Source organism: Mauremys reevesii, linkage group 18 (assembly GCF_016161935.1).
Source record: "Mauremys reevesii isolate NIE-2019 linkage group 18, ASM1616193v1, whole genome shotgun sequence".
NCBI classification, from domain to species: Eukaryota; Metazoa; Chordata; order Testudines; family Geoemydidae; genus Mauremys; species Mauremys reevesii.
Window position 1 is genome coordinate 21,628,075 of NC_052640.1, and position 17,973 is coordinate 21,646,047.

Genomic DNA, 17,973 nt, shown 5'->3' on the forward strand with positions numbered 1-17,973 from the left:
TTGCAATGAAAGATTTAAACTTAGCTCATGAATACAAGAGGCATTATGGGAAGAAATCAATGTCTTGTGTCCCTTAGACTTTGAGCGACTAAAGCATTTGTGCAAACAAAATGGCGTAAGTGCAGTGTCTTTATAGTTGGCTTTGCAACTTGACATTTACAGAGAAGCAAGATATATATTTTGCTGTGAAGTTGCCTTAGAGAAAGGACATGCTCTCAGGGTTCATTAGAACTCATATTAATAGTACTGAGAATGAAGCAGAGGGTTCCAGAAAGACTTCTGTCTTTCTCTCCATTTAAATTAACAAACCCAAAGATCACCTGTCTCCCCCTAGGTCCAAAAAAAAGGGTGGGGGGAGTGGTGGTGGTAAAAATATCACTACACATGAGATGTTCTAGCCCATGAATCAGGATTAAGGCTTAATGTTTCTCACTTAGAAAAAAAATATTTTCAGCAGAGACACACTCGCCCAGTTCTCTTCTTTTATCCCCATATCAGATCCAGCACTGGATCATTCCGTCTGTCAAGGCTAGATGAGTACATTTACATTAGTAGTCAGTCAGTTTGCTACCACCTTTTCAATTAAACAGAGAAGGTTACTAGGCAGTATTTCCCACCCTGTGTCTGAGTACACTGCCTCTGGTACATTCCTAGTCTCCTCTGCTTTGTAAAGCTGAGGACCCAAACTCTGAGCAATATGGTTGCAATGCATTGTGCTGCTATACATTTCTAAGGTAGCTGACAAGACTGTTTTAAGAAAAGTAGTATTGCTGTGCACTGTAGCTGTAGTGCAGCCATGTATTACCATGTCATCTGTGCTGGATACTGTCACTCTTACATAACACTAAATATTCTAAAGAAACTGCATATTTTATTGTACATTTTTAATACTGAAAAACTAAGCCCATTCCCCCACCCCCTTCTCTCCCCACCTTCAGAAATCCCTAACCATCAAAATCCCTGTTCAAAATTTGGATCGGAAAATATCTCAGTAAAATATCATGCTTTGAACCCACTGGCTTGTTTGCAGTTAGACATGTGTAATTTAGAATTAGCATTGCTGTGTACTATTTTAGTCTCAGTAGGCTACTCATCAGTACAGGGAGCTTTATATGGGTGCGCAAATCCCTTCAGTTAAGTAGTCTTTAGGTTGGGGCTTACAGAGTTACAGTATATGACAAGATTGGGATTATTATCCATTATGTCACAGGTGAACCTTTAAATAGTGTTTTCCTCAAGTGTTTATATACCTACTATGATGGGGGCCTGATTGGATCCTTTAGAGTGTGTCTACATGGCACATAAATAAAGTCAATCTTCGTGGCAGTGCATCCAAGTCCAGATCTATGATGCTAAAAACAGCCACGTAAACCCTAAAGGTTTCCAAACTTTTTGCTGGCATGATGCCATTTTAAGGAAGTCTTTCCTGCATGGAGGAAGCCATTTTGAAGAGCAAAATGGTGTCTTCCGCACAATGTGACCTTGTATGTATGGCATGCAAGGTCATGCTTTATGGAGGATGCCATTTTGTAGAGCAAAATGGTGTCCTTCATATATTGTGACCTTACACACACCATACATGCAAGGCATATTGTGCAGGTCAAAATGGTGTCCTCCACAAAGTAGGGATCACTGCAACCCCATCTGCTGGTGGCATGGCCCCATTAGGGGTTGCAGCCCACAGTCTGTAAATGGCTGATGTAGATGCTTCTGTGAAGCTCAAGCTCTGAAACCCGGAGGAGGAGGTGAGAGGATTTCACAGCCAGACACTATCATAATAGAAATAATAAATAAAATAATGAGGGCCTGCTCCAGAGAAATCTTTAACTTGGGACTTCTTCGAGTAATAATGGGAGCTATCACTAGCAATGTAGAATATTGATCACTGACTGGGAGGAGGGCAACACCATTAACCACTAAATATATTCAAACCCCAATACAAAGAATAAATAAATCCCCGCCCAGCCAAGGAGAAAACTTCCAAAACTAATAGCAGTCATAATTTAATTTTTGCATGGCTTCTTCCCTGTCTGTTTTTGATCCAAATATATGCACAGATGCTCCCTGAGGACTGGATTATCTCTTTCTTTCTTTCCTTCTTTCTTTCTCAAAAGTGCAATTAACTTTTTGTCAGAGGATGCTGGGATATTTTTGTTGCATAGAACTTTATACAATTTATACTTATGATGTGGAGGCTAAGTGGTCTGAACACACTATCCTGTGTGCTTTCAGGCTTCTTGTGGGAAGGAACTGCCTTTTTATTGTCAGGTATCCTTCCTTGTGTGTAAATATGTTGGCTTCTTGCACCTGGGAGGAAAGAACTTTCTCCTAGTATGTGTGAAGATAAAACACTGGCCTCCATGTGTCCTATGGGAAGCACAGCAACTGCTGTGACACTTGCAGTCTTTGTCAACAAAACATGAAGGGGCTAAACACATGAAACTAAATGAGAAGAGCTACTTTTAAATTTCCTTTGAGGTCTGTTGTTACTGCTTATGTATTTTGGCTTTGCTGGGGAAGATAGCCTCACAATTCTCAGGTGTTTGGGGAGGCCTTCAGTACTATTTCCTTTTTGCTGGCAGCCAGCAAGTCCTTCTGTGTTGTACTGCCTTTTAGTCTAATGTAAGCAGTTAATGGTTTTAGGTCGTGCCTCTTCTTGAGTGCTGAAATTTGTGTTGAGTTTTGATTGAATTAAGCTGCTATTACTTCATTAATTGTGCCTTGTGCTGTAATTTTTAATTAATGTAGCATAAATAAATTCTGGCTGTATTGTGCCTGGTTCACAGTTCTTATTTTTCCCAAAGCCTTCAAATGTGGGTTAGTATATTGTACTCTGAGCAGAACAAGGAAAAATTTTGTGCATGTTTTCAGGAATCTCTTCAGCTGCATGTGAAACAAGTATTTTTAAAAAATTGAGCTAATACGAAGGCATTAGTGTCCTAAGAATAGTTTTCTGCAAATTTTCTGAGGCAGTGTGACAATGCAAGTTATCCAGGGTTGAAATTGAACTTTGGTAGTTGTAAAGTGCCAGCAGATTAGTCACTACTTTGGCCTTAGTGTAAACCTACAGAATGTTTCCCTGGGAGGCTAAGCCGTGGCTTAAGAACCTGGCATTAGTACTCTTATCCAAATTGTGCCGTTAAGATATACGGGGCAAGCAACTGTGTAGATTGCTTGCTGTTTCCAAGTTGGCAACGCTTGCTGACTTCTGCCTTTGGAATCCTCCCAAAAGTTGAATTTACCCAGCAAGCGAGTTTGTTTGCTGTTGCACTTTGCATTTAGTTTCTCAATATAACTTGTTCCCCAGTGGAGAACTGAATTTTTTTTCAGAGGATGTTTATTGACCTCTTCTCAGTTTTGATTTTGTTGGTAATTTTACAGCAGAGAATAAGGACAAATTATAAAATGGCATTAGGTGATTCTGCCTTTAACTGGTCGATAGCTGTGGTGATATCTTGTGATGCCTACCAGTAAGCAAATGGTGTCATGTCATATTAGCTGAAAGCGTCTTCCTAGTTAATGGCTGTTGCCTATTCAATTCACAGGTGTTCCATGTACTCTTAAAATTTTAATGTTTTAAAATATTTTCTCCAACTTTTTGCAGAAAATAGCTTTGTGCCCAAATCTGCCTCCCTTGTGTGCCCTCCACCTCTATTTTCTTCCTCCATTTTTAACTCCCAGTCCTCTTCCTGGCTGCTAGCTCTCTCCTTACATTACAAAATGGTGCTTATTGACCTCACTATTAAGGCTGCTAGGAGAGGGTCTCAATTAAGCTATAGCATTTTAAAGAAGAGAATTTTGATTTTTGGGAAAATTACCATTTGAGTTTGTTGAGCTGGTTCTCCAATGATTTGAAGTGATTCCTGGAAACATTTAAATGGAAGGAGTGTTGTGAGCCTGTTCTTGCAAGATAAATATGGGGAAGATAGCAGGGAAGCAAAAATGGGAGCATAGAGCAGAGCAATGCGGAAAAGAGGAGGTAGAGTGTAGGGCAAGGAGGGTACTTCAAAAGAGGGATGGAGAGAACTTTTTTTAAGAAGCTGAAAACAAAATTAAGTTACAAAGAAAAGATCATTCTTTTCAGTTGTTTAAATTTTGAAAATAGATTATTTCTTGGAGCAACAATATTTTAAAAACATTGTATAAACTACCCATATATACTCGTTCATAAGCTGAATTTTTTTGGTAAAAAAGTGAAGCATTAAAGAGCAGGGGTCAGCTTATCAATGGGGTCTCCACCAAAATTTGATGATTTTAAGGTCTATTGAATTGAATATCTAATACATTGTTGTTTTGTTCACCTGCAGCATTCGCAGGAACGGAGCCCCTCAGCTCTCAGTGGCCGCGGTTCGCCATTCCCAGCCAATGGGAGCTGCCGGAAGTGGCGGCCAGCATGTCCCTTTGCCTGCACCACTTCTCGCAGCTCCCATTGGCTGGGAACGGCAAACCACGGCCACTGGAAGCTGAGGGGCTACGTGTCTGCAAACGCTCCAGGTAAACAAAACGTCCTGGTCTGCTAGCGGCTTATCCCGATGGGCTGGGAGCCAAAGTTTGCCAACCCTTGAAATATGGGGTCGGCCTATGAAAGGGTTATACAGTTTTTGCCATTTTTTACTTATCCATCTTGGAGGGTCGGCTTATAAACACGGGCTAATGAACAAGTATATACGGTGTTTCTCTTTAATATTTAACATAGCTGTGGTAATCTTAGCAAGACACTTTAGTGCGTGCCCGATTCTGTAATGTCACCTCTGTTCAGGTGACTGATACTCTGCCTTCAGCCTCATACTTTGCACCACAGGTGTGACAATACTGTACTGTGCCCCAACTTGACATAATTTTATAGATACAACTTATTTATGATTTTTGTCCCACTATCTTGGATCTGAAGCAAGGTTTAAAAAGGAAAAACACAATGTCATTGCAACACCACATCTGTCTCTGAAAATCTTATGTAAAAAAAGTTCTATGCAAAAACAGATTTATTACTACTTTAACTTACCCCGATGATACATACTGTATTTTTGATAACTAGCTAGCTGTTAAATTCATAAGGTTTACAGGAGTATAGAATTGAAATCTAGGACTGAAACTTTTCCATGCTTTGCTTGAGCCTAAGGGTGAGTTTAACAAAATCTGTTCAGGTGCTCTTGAGTAATCAAAGCAGAAGAAACAAAATATTTTTAAAACTCAAAGCCTTGTCTAGGTGGTTAACTTCAGACTTCACATTTGTCTAGATCTCACTGAGAAACAGTTGGCACATGTGCAAAGCTTTAAAATGCACAGTTTCCTGCAACACTAAGGAGTTGTTTAAAAATTGCATAATTGTATAGTACAATAGGTAGATATTGGTGTGTACTAAATGTCAGTGTTTAATACCTGCAGAGTTGTACAAAAAATTAACAGGGGGTGTTTGTTCTGATCTGTTTGGGAAATACTGAAATTAATCCTTTGTTTCTAATGGAGCTGAAGTAATAAAATTTGTTGTTTGTGCACCAGGATCACTGATGATAGCTCAGCTTGGAGAATGGCTTGTACTGTTGGAAAAGTAAAGCTCTATGTAAATGCTTTGTAATTGTTAGATAATGTTAGTTTAATGCTTATACTGTTGGAAAAATAAAGCTCTGTGTAAATGCTTTTGTATTTGTTGGATAGTGTTGCTGCAGAACCAATCTAGAACTCTCACAATGCTTTTTGTGGTTCTCACAATAATGGCTTTTTGAATAAAATAAGTCAGCAACTAAATTGTGATTAACACAGTATATCAAAATAGGAGAAAGTCATTGCAAATTTAATTAGTGTTACTTCTATGTGGAACTAGATTGGATTTTCTTGTAGGGTTTATCGCTGACCCCAATAGGCCCTTAATTGAAGATCCATTTTTTCAAAGAATTTGGACAAAAAAACGGTAAATGTAAGTTGATAGATCTCAGCTAAGGCAACAGAGTAACTACATTTTTTATAAAAACAGCAACCATAACAATGACAAATATTTATGTGGGTTACAGCTGACCTGGATCCATGAGTGAAACTGAATAATATTCTTTTGTGGTAATTGTTTACAAATTTCCCTGCATTCATGTTCGTTACATATACATCTAAATAAATCATGTAGCCAATTAAGTTATAGGCTATCTAGAAACTTTTTGTAATCAAGCAAAACCTAATATATTTCCAAGAAAATTATTTGTAAACTAACATTAAAGTTGGAAATGCATAACAGTATCCTGGGGGTAGAAAATGTATGATAAGCATTATAGTTCTAAAAATGTACGTCAAACTCAAAAGTTAAGGTTACCGTTAAAGAAAGAAAAACAAACTGTGTGGAAATAGTGTTATGGTATCCCAAAGAACTTCAACTCTTTCCTCGTATTCCGATCACTTTGTACACTCCGTGTAAAGTAGATAAATGTCTAATAGGTATATCAACTGACATATTAAACCTTGGATGTCTTGCCAGTTCAAACAGGAACTTAATTGGCTGGCTGCATGTTAGACAGTGTGTGCTTTCATGACTCATTTGGGGCTATAGATATTTAAAACTATTTCCAAAATAGTTTCAACAACACAGTATAATTAGCTTAACTGAAATAAGCGACAGGGAGCCTAATAATTTTGGATGCGAAAGGATTTGATGGATGTAAAATTTTTAATGTCTTGAATGATATAGGAAGAAGATGGGATTTCAGTCATACAGGTCTTTATATATATATATATATATATATATATATATATATATATATAAATACTTATATATATATATATATATATGGAAGTATAATACCTAATATTCATTCATTTAGCCTCTCAGACTCTGAAGCAGATAAGTATTATCCCATGTTGTATATGAAACTGAGGCACCAGAGATTAAGTGATTATTATTTTTTTCTCCCAGGTCATACAGGGAGTCTGTAGCAGAGCCAGGAATAGAACTAGGGCATCAGGCCACTCAGTCTTGTGCCTCAGTCAGAAGACCAACATTGTGTTTTTTGTGATAGGGAGGATGTTATTGCTCTCTAATTAAAGGAGGATAGACTGGTGACTGGTCTTAGGTTAAGATGACGCATCCATAGTCAGTGAGAGCGATGTATACATTTGTGTGTCTAGCATGTGGCTCATAGTCATAGCTAATACTAAAATGATGTGTATGTTATGATGGAGCAGTAACACAATCATAGTTAAGATTGCATCAGGGTTTATAACTATATAATAAAATAAGGACTTAAGAATGGCCATACTGAATGAGACCAATGGTCCACTGGCTGGTGCAAGATATGTCAGAAGGAATGAACAGAACAGGGCAGTTTGAATGATCCATCCAATTTTCCAGTCCCAACCTCTGGCAGTCAGAGGTTTAGAGACACCTAGAATATGGGTTGTATCTCGACCATCCTGGCTAATGGCCATTGATGCATCTATCCTTCTTCATCTTTTTTGAACCCAGTTATACTTCTGGTCTTCACAACATCCCCTGGCAATGAGTTCCACAGGTTGATTTGTGTGTTGTGTGAAGAAGTAGTTCCTTATGTTAGTTTAAAACTTTCTGCTGCCTATCAATTTCATTTGCTAACCCCTTGGTCGTGTTTTATGTGAAAGGGTAAAAAACACTTACTTTCTCCACACTATTCATGATTTTATAGACCTCTATCACAATGGTTTTCAAACTTTTTTCTGACAATCCAGATGAAGAAAATTGATGCCCTTGACTCAGTGGAGCAGGGGATGAGGGGTTTGGGGTGTGGGAGGGAGCTCTGGGCTAGGGCAGGGGATTGGGATGTGGGAGGGGGGTGAAGGCTCTGAGCTGGGGGTGCAGGCTCTGGGGTGGGGCCGGGAATGAGAGGCTTGGGGTGCAGGAGGGGGTTTTGGGTTTGTGATGGGGCTCAGGGCTGGAGCAGGGGATTGGGGTGCAGGCTTACCTCCGGTGGCTCCTGGTCAGCGGTGCAGCCAGGGTGCAGAGGCAGGCTTCCTGCCTGTCCTGGCACTGCAGACTGCACTGCGCCCCGGAAGCGGCCAGCAGCAGGTCCGGTTCCTAGGCGGAGGCGCGCCCGTAGGCACCACCTTCTCCCTGACCAGAGAGTGCAGAGCCAGTGCGCGGGGTGGGGTCATCGTGCGGAGCCCTGTGGCCCCCCTGCGTAGGAGCCAGACCTGCTGCTGGCTGCTTCCAGGGCACGGTGTGGTGTCAGAACAGGTAGGGACTACTGTTTTTTACTGGCCAGCCTCCAGGGTCCCTCAGTGCTGAGCAAGGCGACCCAGTGCCTTGCATTCCAGTACAGTACAGATAATTGGGGAACCCTGTTATGTACCTCTCTCCACTGTGAAAACTGACCATTTATTCCTCTTCTGTGTTTTCTGTCTTTCAACAAGTTACAGATCCAGTTGCTTATCCCATGACTCCTTACTTTGCTTAAGAGCCTTTGATGAGGGACCTTGTCAAGGTCTTTCTGAAAGTCCAGGTACATTGGTATCCACTGGATCAACCATGTCCATATGTTTGTTGACCCCCTCGTAGAATTCTAATAGACTGGTGATGCCTGATTTCCCTTTATAAAAGCTATGTTGACTCTTCCCCAGCATATCTTGTTCATGTGTGTGCCTGATAATTCTATTATTTACTACAGTTTCAACCAATTTGACTGATTCTGAAGTTAGGCTTACTGGCCTGTAATGGTCAGGATTGTCTCTGGAGCCTTTTTAAAAAATTGGCATTACATTAGCTATCCTCCAGCCATCTGGTACAGTGCTGATATACCACAGTTAGTAGTTCTGCAGTTTCATATATGAGTTCCTTCAGAACTCTTGGGTGAATACCATCTGGTTCTGATGACTTATTACTGTTTAATTTATCAGCTTGTTCCAAAAGATCCTCTATTGACAGCTCAGTCTGGGACAGTTCCTCAGATTTGTCACCTAAAAAGAATGGCTCAGGTGTGGGAGTCTTCCTCACATATTCTGCAGTGAAGAGTGATGCAAAGAATTAATTTAGCTTCTCCACAGCCACCTTGTCTTAATGAGTGCTCCTTTAACACCTCAATCATCCAGTGGCCCCACTGATTAGTTTGTTTGGCAGGATTCCTGCTTCTGATGTGCTTAAAACAATTTTTGCTGTTAGTTTTTGTCTTTTGCTAGTTGTTTTACAATTTATTTTTGGGCTTACCTAATCATACTTTTAGACTTGACTTGCCAAAGTTTATGCTCCTTTCTACTTTCCTCAGTAGGATTTGACTTCCAATTGTTAAAGGATGTCTTTTTGTCTCTAACTGCCTCTTTACTCTGTTTAGCCATCATGGCATTTTTTAGTCCTATTACTTTTTTTATTTATTGGGTTATACATGTAGTCTGAGCCTCTATTATGGTGTGTTTAAAAAGTTTCCATTCAGCTTGCAAGCATTTCACTCTTGTGACTGTTCCTTTTAACTTCAATTTGACTTGCCTCCTCATTTTTTGTGTAGTTCCCTTTTTTAAGTTAAGGATTTCTTTGGTATTTTCCCCCATACAAGGATATTAAAATTTATTATGGTCGCTATTAGTGAGTTGTTCAGCCATATTCACCTCTTGGACCAGATCCTGTCTGCCCCTTAGGGCTGAATCAAGAATTGCCTCTCCTCTTGTGGGATCCAGGACTAGCTGCTCCAAGAAGCAGTCATTAATGGTGTCTAGAAATTTTATCTCTGCATTCCGTCATAAGGTGACATGTTCCCAGTCAGTATTTGGATACTTAAAATCACCCATTATTATTGGGTTTTCTGTGTGTAGTTAAAAAAAAAAAAAAAAAAAAAAAACAGGAGTACTTGTGGCACCTTAAAGACTAACAAATTTATTTTAGCATGAGCTTTCGTAGTTGTCGTCCTCCCCCACCCCCCGCATCCTCTCTAATCTCCCTGAGTATTTCTCTTATCAAGCATGGCATTTTGATCAATAGAAATTGTTATAGTGTTTGATTAATTTAAGATTTTTACTATATTTGACTCTATGCTTTCTTTCTTTCACATATAATGCCATTCCAACAGTGCAAGCTACTTTGTCATTACTTTATATTTGTACCCTGGTATTACATATCCTCTTGATTATCTGTGAAATAACTATAAAACAAACAATGAACCTCAATGGGAGTTTGAAACTTGAGTATTAAGAGTTTGCGTTGTTTCTTGCAGGTCTCTTAACATGGACTTTGAGAATCAAGACAAAGAGAAAGACAGCAGCAGCTCACCTGGATCTTTCAATGGTAACAGCACCAATAACAGTAAGTACTTTCCAACTGCTCACATTAGTCCTTCCTGTCTTCCCATTGGCCAAGCTAGTATGCTGTGTAGGCCAATCTGACGTGCAGACTTATGAACTGTGAGCCTCATAGTGCTGTTATCAAACATGCCCATGGACACTAAGAATTCAAAACATTCATCTGTACGCTATTGCATGCTTCACAGTTGTGATAGAGGTGGAAGACTTCTCTTCTTAGTTCTTTTGAACAGTTAGTATTACAAATAGATTGCAATTAAATTACATGCTTTTCTGTGGTGTTCATCACTGTCAAGTCCCTGAGTATGTCACAAGCACTGATGAATTTACCCTCAAATTTACTTAAGACATGGGGAAATAGTATTCAGTTTTACCAATAAGTAAACCTTGAGACACAGAGGTCAAATAACTTGTCCAAAGACACACAGGAAGACTGACAGAACTGAGACTACAGTCTAGATCTCTTGAATCCCAGTCCACAATTTAAAATCTGGTCTTGTTTGGCAAAGCGGTAACGCTGTGTTGCATGATTCTGTATTCCAACCTGAGTGTCTTTAACTCTCAACCTCTAACAATTTAAGTAATGTGCAGTGCTACCATGTCCCCTTTAAAATATGGGGTTCATTCATAAAGCAAAAAGAGGGTGAGTGAATAAAAATCTAACTTCACATGGGCTTTGGGTGCTATTTAGGATACAAGTAAGTTGCTCTGCTAAAATGGGATGAGCCCCAGCAAGATGCGTTGAACTCCTTGGCTTTATTATTGTTTCCTGGAGCTCAAAAGAGGCTGACTTTGAGTCCCTTCTCTGCTTTTTACAGAATGTAAAATTTTGAGTCAGTAGGCTTCCAAAAAATAATTTATAATACCCCACATAGGCCAGATATTCACATTTTAAGGGAGATTGGTAAATTAACTGTTCTGACACAGTAATTTAGTCAAGGTCTGTGGTGTATATAGCTCTGCTTTTAAAAGATGTTGTTACTTTCAGGGTGGCACCCTTGTCTGCTGTTAAGCAGTTCAGTTTGGAGGAACTTACTTCACATTTATTCATGTACTTGTATGTTCCCCATCAGTGTAGCATCTGAGACAAAGGGTTTTACTGAGTGATACTAGCTGTGCATGCTCTTAGACATTTGTTCTGGTTTTTTAATATAGTCTCATCCTTGTTGCCCGTTTTCTTTCTATACCTGAAGAGCCTACATGTACTTTCAGTCTTGATAATGACTCCTAGTAACAGATAAAGAAGTAAAACAAATATTTAAAGAGCCTATCTACATGGGGAGTCATTCTGGAATAACTATTTCTGATGAACTCATTATGTGTGTATACATACTCTTATTCTGAAATAAGAGTGCCATATTCCAAATTAGTTTAATCCATTGATACTCAGGAGAGCATCAAAGACACTTTTCTTCATAGTGCTTTGTTCTGCCACAAGAGAATAATAGGGAGCTTCTTTGTCTGTCTTGTTTGGAGCCATGTGTTTTTCTCCCAGAATAATGGTCAGCTGTCTGCCTAAGTTTAGGCCTTAAACATATTTTATGTGAATCATGATATGGCCTTGCCTACATTTCATCCTAATCCATTACAGCTCTAAGGAAGAAGTGTACCCTGCAGAGCTCTTAACATGTAGGCATTTGAGGACAGAAAAACTGTCTCTCAGAAGCTGCCTGACCCCTTTCCTAATAGATTACAGTTGATGGGAGCACTGAGTTGATAGCAAGCACTGAGAAGGCTGTTTCAGATGCCTTGCAACTTCTATGTCATAACATAAGAATGGCCATACTGGGTCAGACCAAAGGTCCATCTAGCCCAGTATCCTATCTTCTGGTAGTGGCCAATGCCAGGTGCCCCAGAGAGAATTAATAGAACAGGTAATCATCAAGTGATCCATCCTCTGTCGCCCTTTCCCAGCTTCTGGCAAACAGAGGATAGGGACACCATCCCTGTCCATCCTGGCTAATAGCCATTGATGGACCTATCCTCCGTGAACTTATCTAGTTCTTTTTTTGAACCCTGTTATAGTTTTGGCCTTCACAAAATCAACATCATCTTTCTACACATTATTACAAATGCTTAGTGCTTTCACAAATGCCTTCCATCTTCAGGGCACTTTATAAACATTAATTCCTATAACAACCCTTTTAGGTGGGTTATGGTATGTAACCATTGTAATTTGGGAAATTGAAATGCACACAAATTATGTTCCCTTGCCTTAAACAAGGCAATTATTAGACCCACAATAAGAATTTGGGAATTCATAGGTCCCAACCCCTCACATCACCACAATGTCTATTTATAGTATAATGCTGCTACCGCTTTATATCATCCAAGGTAACTTCTAGATTCAAAGCAACAGATTCTTTAATTTTTCTGTTTGACTATGCTAGCTGTTTTGAAATTACGGATCCTTGGGGTTTACAGTAAACAGTTATGTAATGTGGATGACATTGCTTCTGTGGCTATTATTGATAGGTCTTATCTTCTGATGCTTTTTTTGGTAAGGACACTGAAATGTTGGTGACTGAAAACTAAATTGTTGGTTTAAGATTTAATGTGGGCTTAATGTGTTTTGAAGCATGGAAATCTTGACTAGTGATACCAATATATCTGAGTGAGCAATCTATTCAAACATAACTTCCAAAATTAAAACAGTCATTCTTATGCTCTATGGTATACGGTATATCAGCCTTAAAAACCTCACCTTTTAAATCCTGTAATTCTACCTGATTCCGCACGTAGCAATGTTTGTAATCATTTTGGGGATACAACTATGATGTTAGACTGGGTGTGCACCCATTACATTCTGTTTTGTCAATATTGCATTGAAGACGAGTTTTTCATCAAGAATGTTATTTCTTTACCCAGATAGTTCTTCTTTGAGTGATGGTCTGTATTGTATTCCACTGAGGGTTATATGCATGTGTTTGGAGCCAGAGATTTTTAAAATAGTAGTGTCAGTTGGTCCACACATGTGCCCTTGCTCCACCTCATGGTTTTGTCCGAGGCAATAAAGGGCAGGGCAGACCGACTGTGCCCTCGGTTCCTTCTCACCATCACGTAGTCTGAGTTGAAGCCTCTTCCGTTCTCTCATCTCTTGTGACACGCTTCTCTAAAATACAGAAAAAGACTGTTTTATTTCTGTATATAGTAATTATTTTGTTATTTTTTGTAGTAGTTTTTGTGTTAGCAGTAGTAGTTTTTAGGATTTTAAGGACTTTAGGATGCCATTTTACTGGTCATCTGTGTGCCACCCCCAGCACCCATGCCTGGGTACTGGATTATGCCAAAGATGCTGGGGTTCAAGATCTGCACCTCCAGCCCTCACTTGTTGCCCTTTACTTCATGGGGGAAGCCTACATTTCATCCAGATGCAGTATCTCAGGGGTTCTCGAGGTTATTACATGGGGGGTCGCAAGCTGTCAATCTCCACCCCAAATCCTGCTTTGCCTCCAGTATTGATAATGGTGTTCAATATATAAAAAAGTGTTTTTAATTTATAAGGGGGGGGTTGCACTCAGAGGCTTGCTATATGAAAGTGGTCACCAGTAAAAAAAAGTTTGAAAGCAACTGATATAACACCATTCCTTTAAATCTTAGACAACACTGATTTTGTATAGATTAAGGTAAATAGTATGGTAAACATGAGATGGGATTGGGAATCACATTACCACAATTAATGCTAAACCTGCTGTCATTTCTTGATAGTCACAAACAACATCCTGAGCACAGGCTGCCACCATTCCCCACCCATCCCTCTCCCTGGGCTCCACAGAGCAGGCTAAGTCTGTTCCTGTTCTTTACCCAGTCCCTATGAGAGTGTGGTAAGTCTTAGTTGAAGAACCATCTTTGCATTCAGTACTGTAACCGGGCCCTGATGTATTTCCTTGAAAGTAAATGGATATCTTAGAATCAGTATTCTTCAGTCAGCAGTATAATGACCAAATTCTCTATAGAGTCCTTGGATACATCTGGGAGATGGACTACAAAAACAGACTAGGAGAGGATCTAAATAGGATATTCTGTTTTAGTATGTGTGCTGAGAAATCCCATAAATGAAACCTGTTCTATTCTTTCTCCTGCAGGTATCCAGACCATTGATTCCACCCAGGCACTGTTCCTTCCGATTGGAGCGTCTGTTTCTCTCCTAGTCATGTTCTTCTTCTTTGATTCAGTTCAAGTAGTCTTTACGATATGCACAGCAGGTGACTACATTCTCTTCTATTCATGTTCATCAGTCTCAAACAGGAAATGTTAAGCATTCTGAGTCTTGTCACTACGAATTGAAATGCATTTATGGATCATGTGATCCAAGTATATGAAAAATGTTATGACCTGACAACTCTCAAGGGTTGTAATTCTATAATTACACTATTTTAAAGAGTCTGATAAATCATTTGAATGATAAATTGGCCAAGTTTCTGGGGCGATGTAGAAGGAACATTTAGAAATAAAATGTAGTGTAAATTATAAATTAATGCCCATAACAGTGGATAGCTTCAGAATCCAGACTGTTATATTTTTCTTTCTCTTCCCCACTTTAACTCTGGTTTTCTTTTTCCTCAATGCTTTTAATTTCAGAGCGTTCTTTTGGACTTTCCCCTATTGTTTTTGTTGTTTATCCTTGTTAAATATTGAAGGCACAGCAGCAAACTATCCTCATGCAAAGAAAAGATAGGAAAAATAGTAAGAAGCTAGTTTGGCTCCACGGGGAGCTTTTTAATGACCTGAAAATCAAAAAGTTAAAACATGCACATGTTGCTAAGGATGAGGTCAAAAGAAAAGCACAAACATGTTGGGACAAAATCAGAAAGGTTAAGGCACAAAATGAGTTGCATCAAGCAAGGGACATAAAAGACAATAAAAAGAGGTTCAATAGATACATTAGGAGCAAAAGAAATATGAAAGAAACTGTAGGTCCTCTACTTAGGGGAGAAGGAGAGTTGATAACAGACAATATTGAGAGTTGGTAATGGACGATATCAAGAAGGCTGAGCGGTTTCTATTTTGCTTTATCCTTGACTTTAAAATGTAAATTGTGACCAGATACTTAACACAATATTAACGACACGGAGGGAAGGAATGCAAGCCAAAATAGGTAAATAACAGGTTAAAGACAGTATTTAGTTAAGTTAGATGTATTTCAAGTTGGCAAGACCTGATGAAATTCACCCTAAGGTGGTTATGGAACTAGCTGAAGCAGCCTCATTAGAGATTGTCTTTGAGAACTCATGGAGGATGGGTGACGACTGGAGAACCGCTAACATAGCACCTATCTTTAAAAAGGGGACCTGGAAAGATACTGGAACAAATTATTACAGTTTGTAAGCGCTTAGAGGATAATAGGGTTATAAGGAATAGCCAGCCAGCATGGATTTGTCAAGAACAAATCATTCCGAACTAGCCTAATTTCCTTGTTTGGCAAGATTGCTGGCTAGTGGATGGCAGTGGTTATATGTTAAGAGCTGTTATAAAAAAGGCAGTGATCAATTGTTCTCCAAGTCCACTGAAGGTAGGACAAGAAGTAATGGGCTTAACTTGCAGCAAGGAGATTTAGGTTAGATGTTAGGAATAATTTTCTAACTACAAGGATAGTTAAACTCTGAAATAGGCTTCCAAGCAGGGGCGGCTCTAGCCATTTTGCCACCCCAAGCACAGTGGCATGCCGCGGGGGGCGCTCTGCCGGTCGACAGTCCCGCGGCTCCGGTGGACCTTCCGCAGACGTGCTTGCGGAGGGTCCGCTGGTCCCGCAGCTCCGGTGGACCTCCTGCAGGCGTGCCGGCGGATGCTCCATCGGAGCTGCGGGACCAGCGGACCCTCCGCAGGCATGTCTGTGGGAGGTCCACCGGAGCCTCCTGCTGCCCTCCTGGTGACCGGCAGAGCACCCCCCGCGGCATGCCGCCCCAAGCATGCGCTTGGCGTGCTGGGGCCTGGAGCCGCCCCTGCTTCCAAGGAAGGTTGTGGAATCTCCATCGTTGGAGGTTTTTAAGAACAGGTTAGATAAATACCTGTCAGGGATTGTTTAGGTATATTTGGTCCTGCTTCAGCACTGGGGGCTGAACTAGAAGACCTCTCAAGATTTTATGCTACCCTGAAATCTACCCTTAAAACATGATTGAATGAGGACAATAGGTTGAGTGAGACAGGTTTAGATGGTCTGAAGATAACCCTATAGCAGAGTTTATTCCCTATTTAGGCCCTAACCATTTTGCACTTGTGCATGAGCTTGTTTACCCATGGGAGTACTGTCACTGAAGTCAATGAGACTATTCGTGTGTTTCAGTGTTAGGAGGATTGGGGCTTTAGAATAGTCCGTGTTGATATGATGCAGCATTTTGGGAGTGTTTCTTACCAGATTGCAATGTATCTTTTTCCATTATGGCTGACTGTTGGAATAATTGGACACAGTATTTTGCTTCTCTGAATGTGGCCCCAAGTGACTTGAAGACTATTAAGAAAAATGGCAATCTGTGTGTTTTCCTCTGTGACGTTTTTTAATTGTATAATATTAGTTGATAGTAAATTGAAGTGTGAACTTATTTGCACATTTCATTTATAAAAGTCCTGCAAAAGAAATCTTAGCCATAAACAGTTTTTCCTTTAATAAATGCTGTAGTTTATACTAAGATATTGTCACAAAGATTTCTCAAAGTGGGAACTGTTTGCACACAGTAGAAAATGGATCTGAATGTACTAATGTTACATTTTCTCTTTTTCTAGTCCTTGCAACAATAGCCTTTGCTTTCCTTCTGCTCCCGATGTGCCAGTATTTAACACGACCTTGTTCTCCTCAAAACAAGTAAGGACTTGATAAATCTTTTGCTTTTCTTTTGTATGCTGCATTTATTTCTCTTAATGAGATTTTTTTTAACTGGGGTTTCTGCTACTAGCACTAACTCCAGGGCTCTAGTGCAGATTGTTTGTATAGTTCTGGTTCTCTTTGCCAAAACCATGTTCCCACTTTGAAGCTAGGAAGCACAATTTCTGCCTGTCATGCACACTTGCCAGCATGGGAAATATGATACTATTGCAGGGGATTAGTGTTCTTCAGTGTTTTTCAGAAGTTTTGGCTTGCTTTGGGTGAGATTTCATTGTGCTTAGGAACTGGGGTTGGACTTTTATATTAAGCTAACACAGTTGCATTATGCTCATTAACTCTAGAGGTTTCAAAGACTATAGTGGCCTTGCAATAGCCACCTTAACATGAACGACAGCTGTTTAATGCCCTTTTTAAAATGAGTTGCTAGTCTTGCGGACAGGAGTCCGTATTGCAAAACCATCATTTTCAGTACCAGTTGATAGTCAACCCTGATAACAGCCTCAGCAGAAGAGCCAAGAATTAAATGGACATAGACCAGGATGGATAAAAATTGCTGATTTTTTGGTGATTTAAATCAGTTTATTTAAATTAAATACAGGTTTATTTTTAGAATAAACCTCTCTAAAAATAAATTTGAAATTATGACGGCCTAATTTTTAAAAGATTTTAATTTAGTATAGTACATCTGTTTTTTTAAGGTAAACAGTACATGTTTGCTGCTGAAGTTTTAAAGTAAGTCAGACCTCTGACCTGGTTAAGCACCTGAAGCAAGTATTTGTTGAAGTGCTAAACCTCCTTTTGATACTTGATACATTGATTTATTTAAATCTCTCTGTCTTCTGCTCTGTATTTGCAGAGAGAATATTTTCTTCATTTCACTTTAATCAGTTAGTTCAACGACTAGTTAATTCAAAGTT

General features: G+C 39.6%; 1 protein-coding gene across 4 annotated transcripts in view; it reads left to right on the plus strand.

Moving 5' to 3' along the window:
• Window positions 1-17,973, plus strand: part of SPPL3 (signal peptide peptidase like 3) — a 147,628-nt gene that overhangs the window by 83,678 nt on the left and 45,977 nt on the right. For all 4 annotated transcript variants that reach the window (XR_005589526.1, XR_005589525.1, XM_039504941.1 and 1 more), the window contains 3 exons: window positions 10,152-10,240; window positions 14,322-14,441; window positions 16,957-17,035. Coding sequence is in view for 2 of the 4 variants with exons in the window: in XM_039504941.1 (XP_039360875.1) it covers window positions 10,152-10,240; window positions 14,322-14,441; window positions 16,957-17,035 (288 nt within the window). In the remaining 2 variants the exon portion in view is untranslated. The remainder of the gene's footprint in view (window positions 1-10,151; window positions 10,241-14,321; window positions 14,442-16,956; window positions 17,036-17,973) is intronic.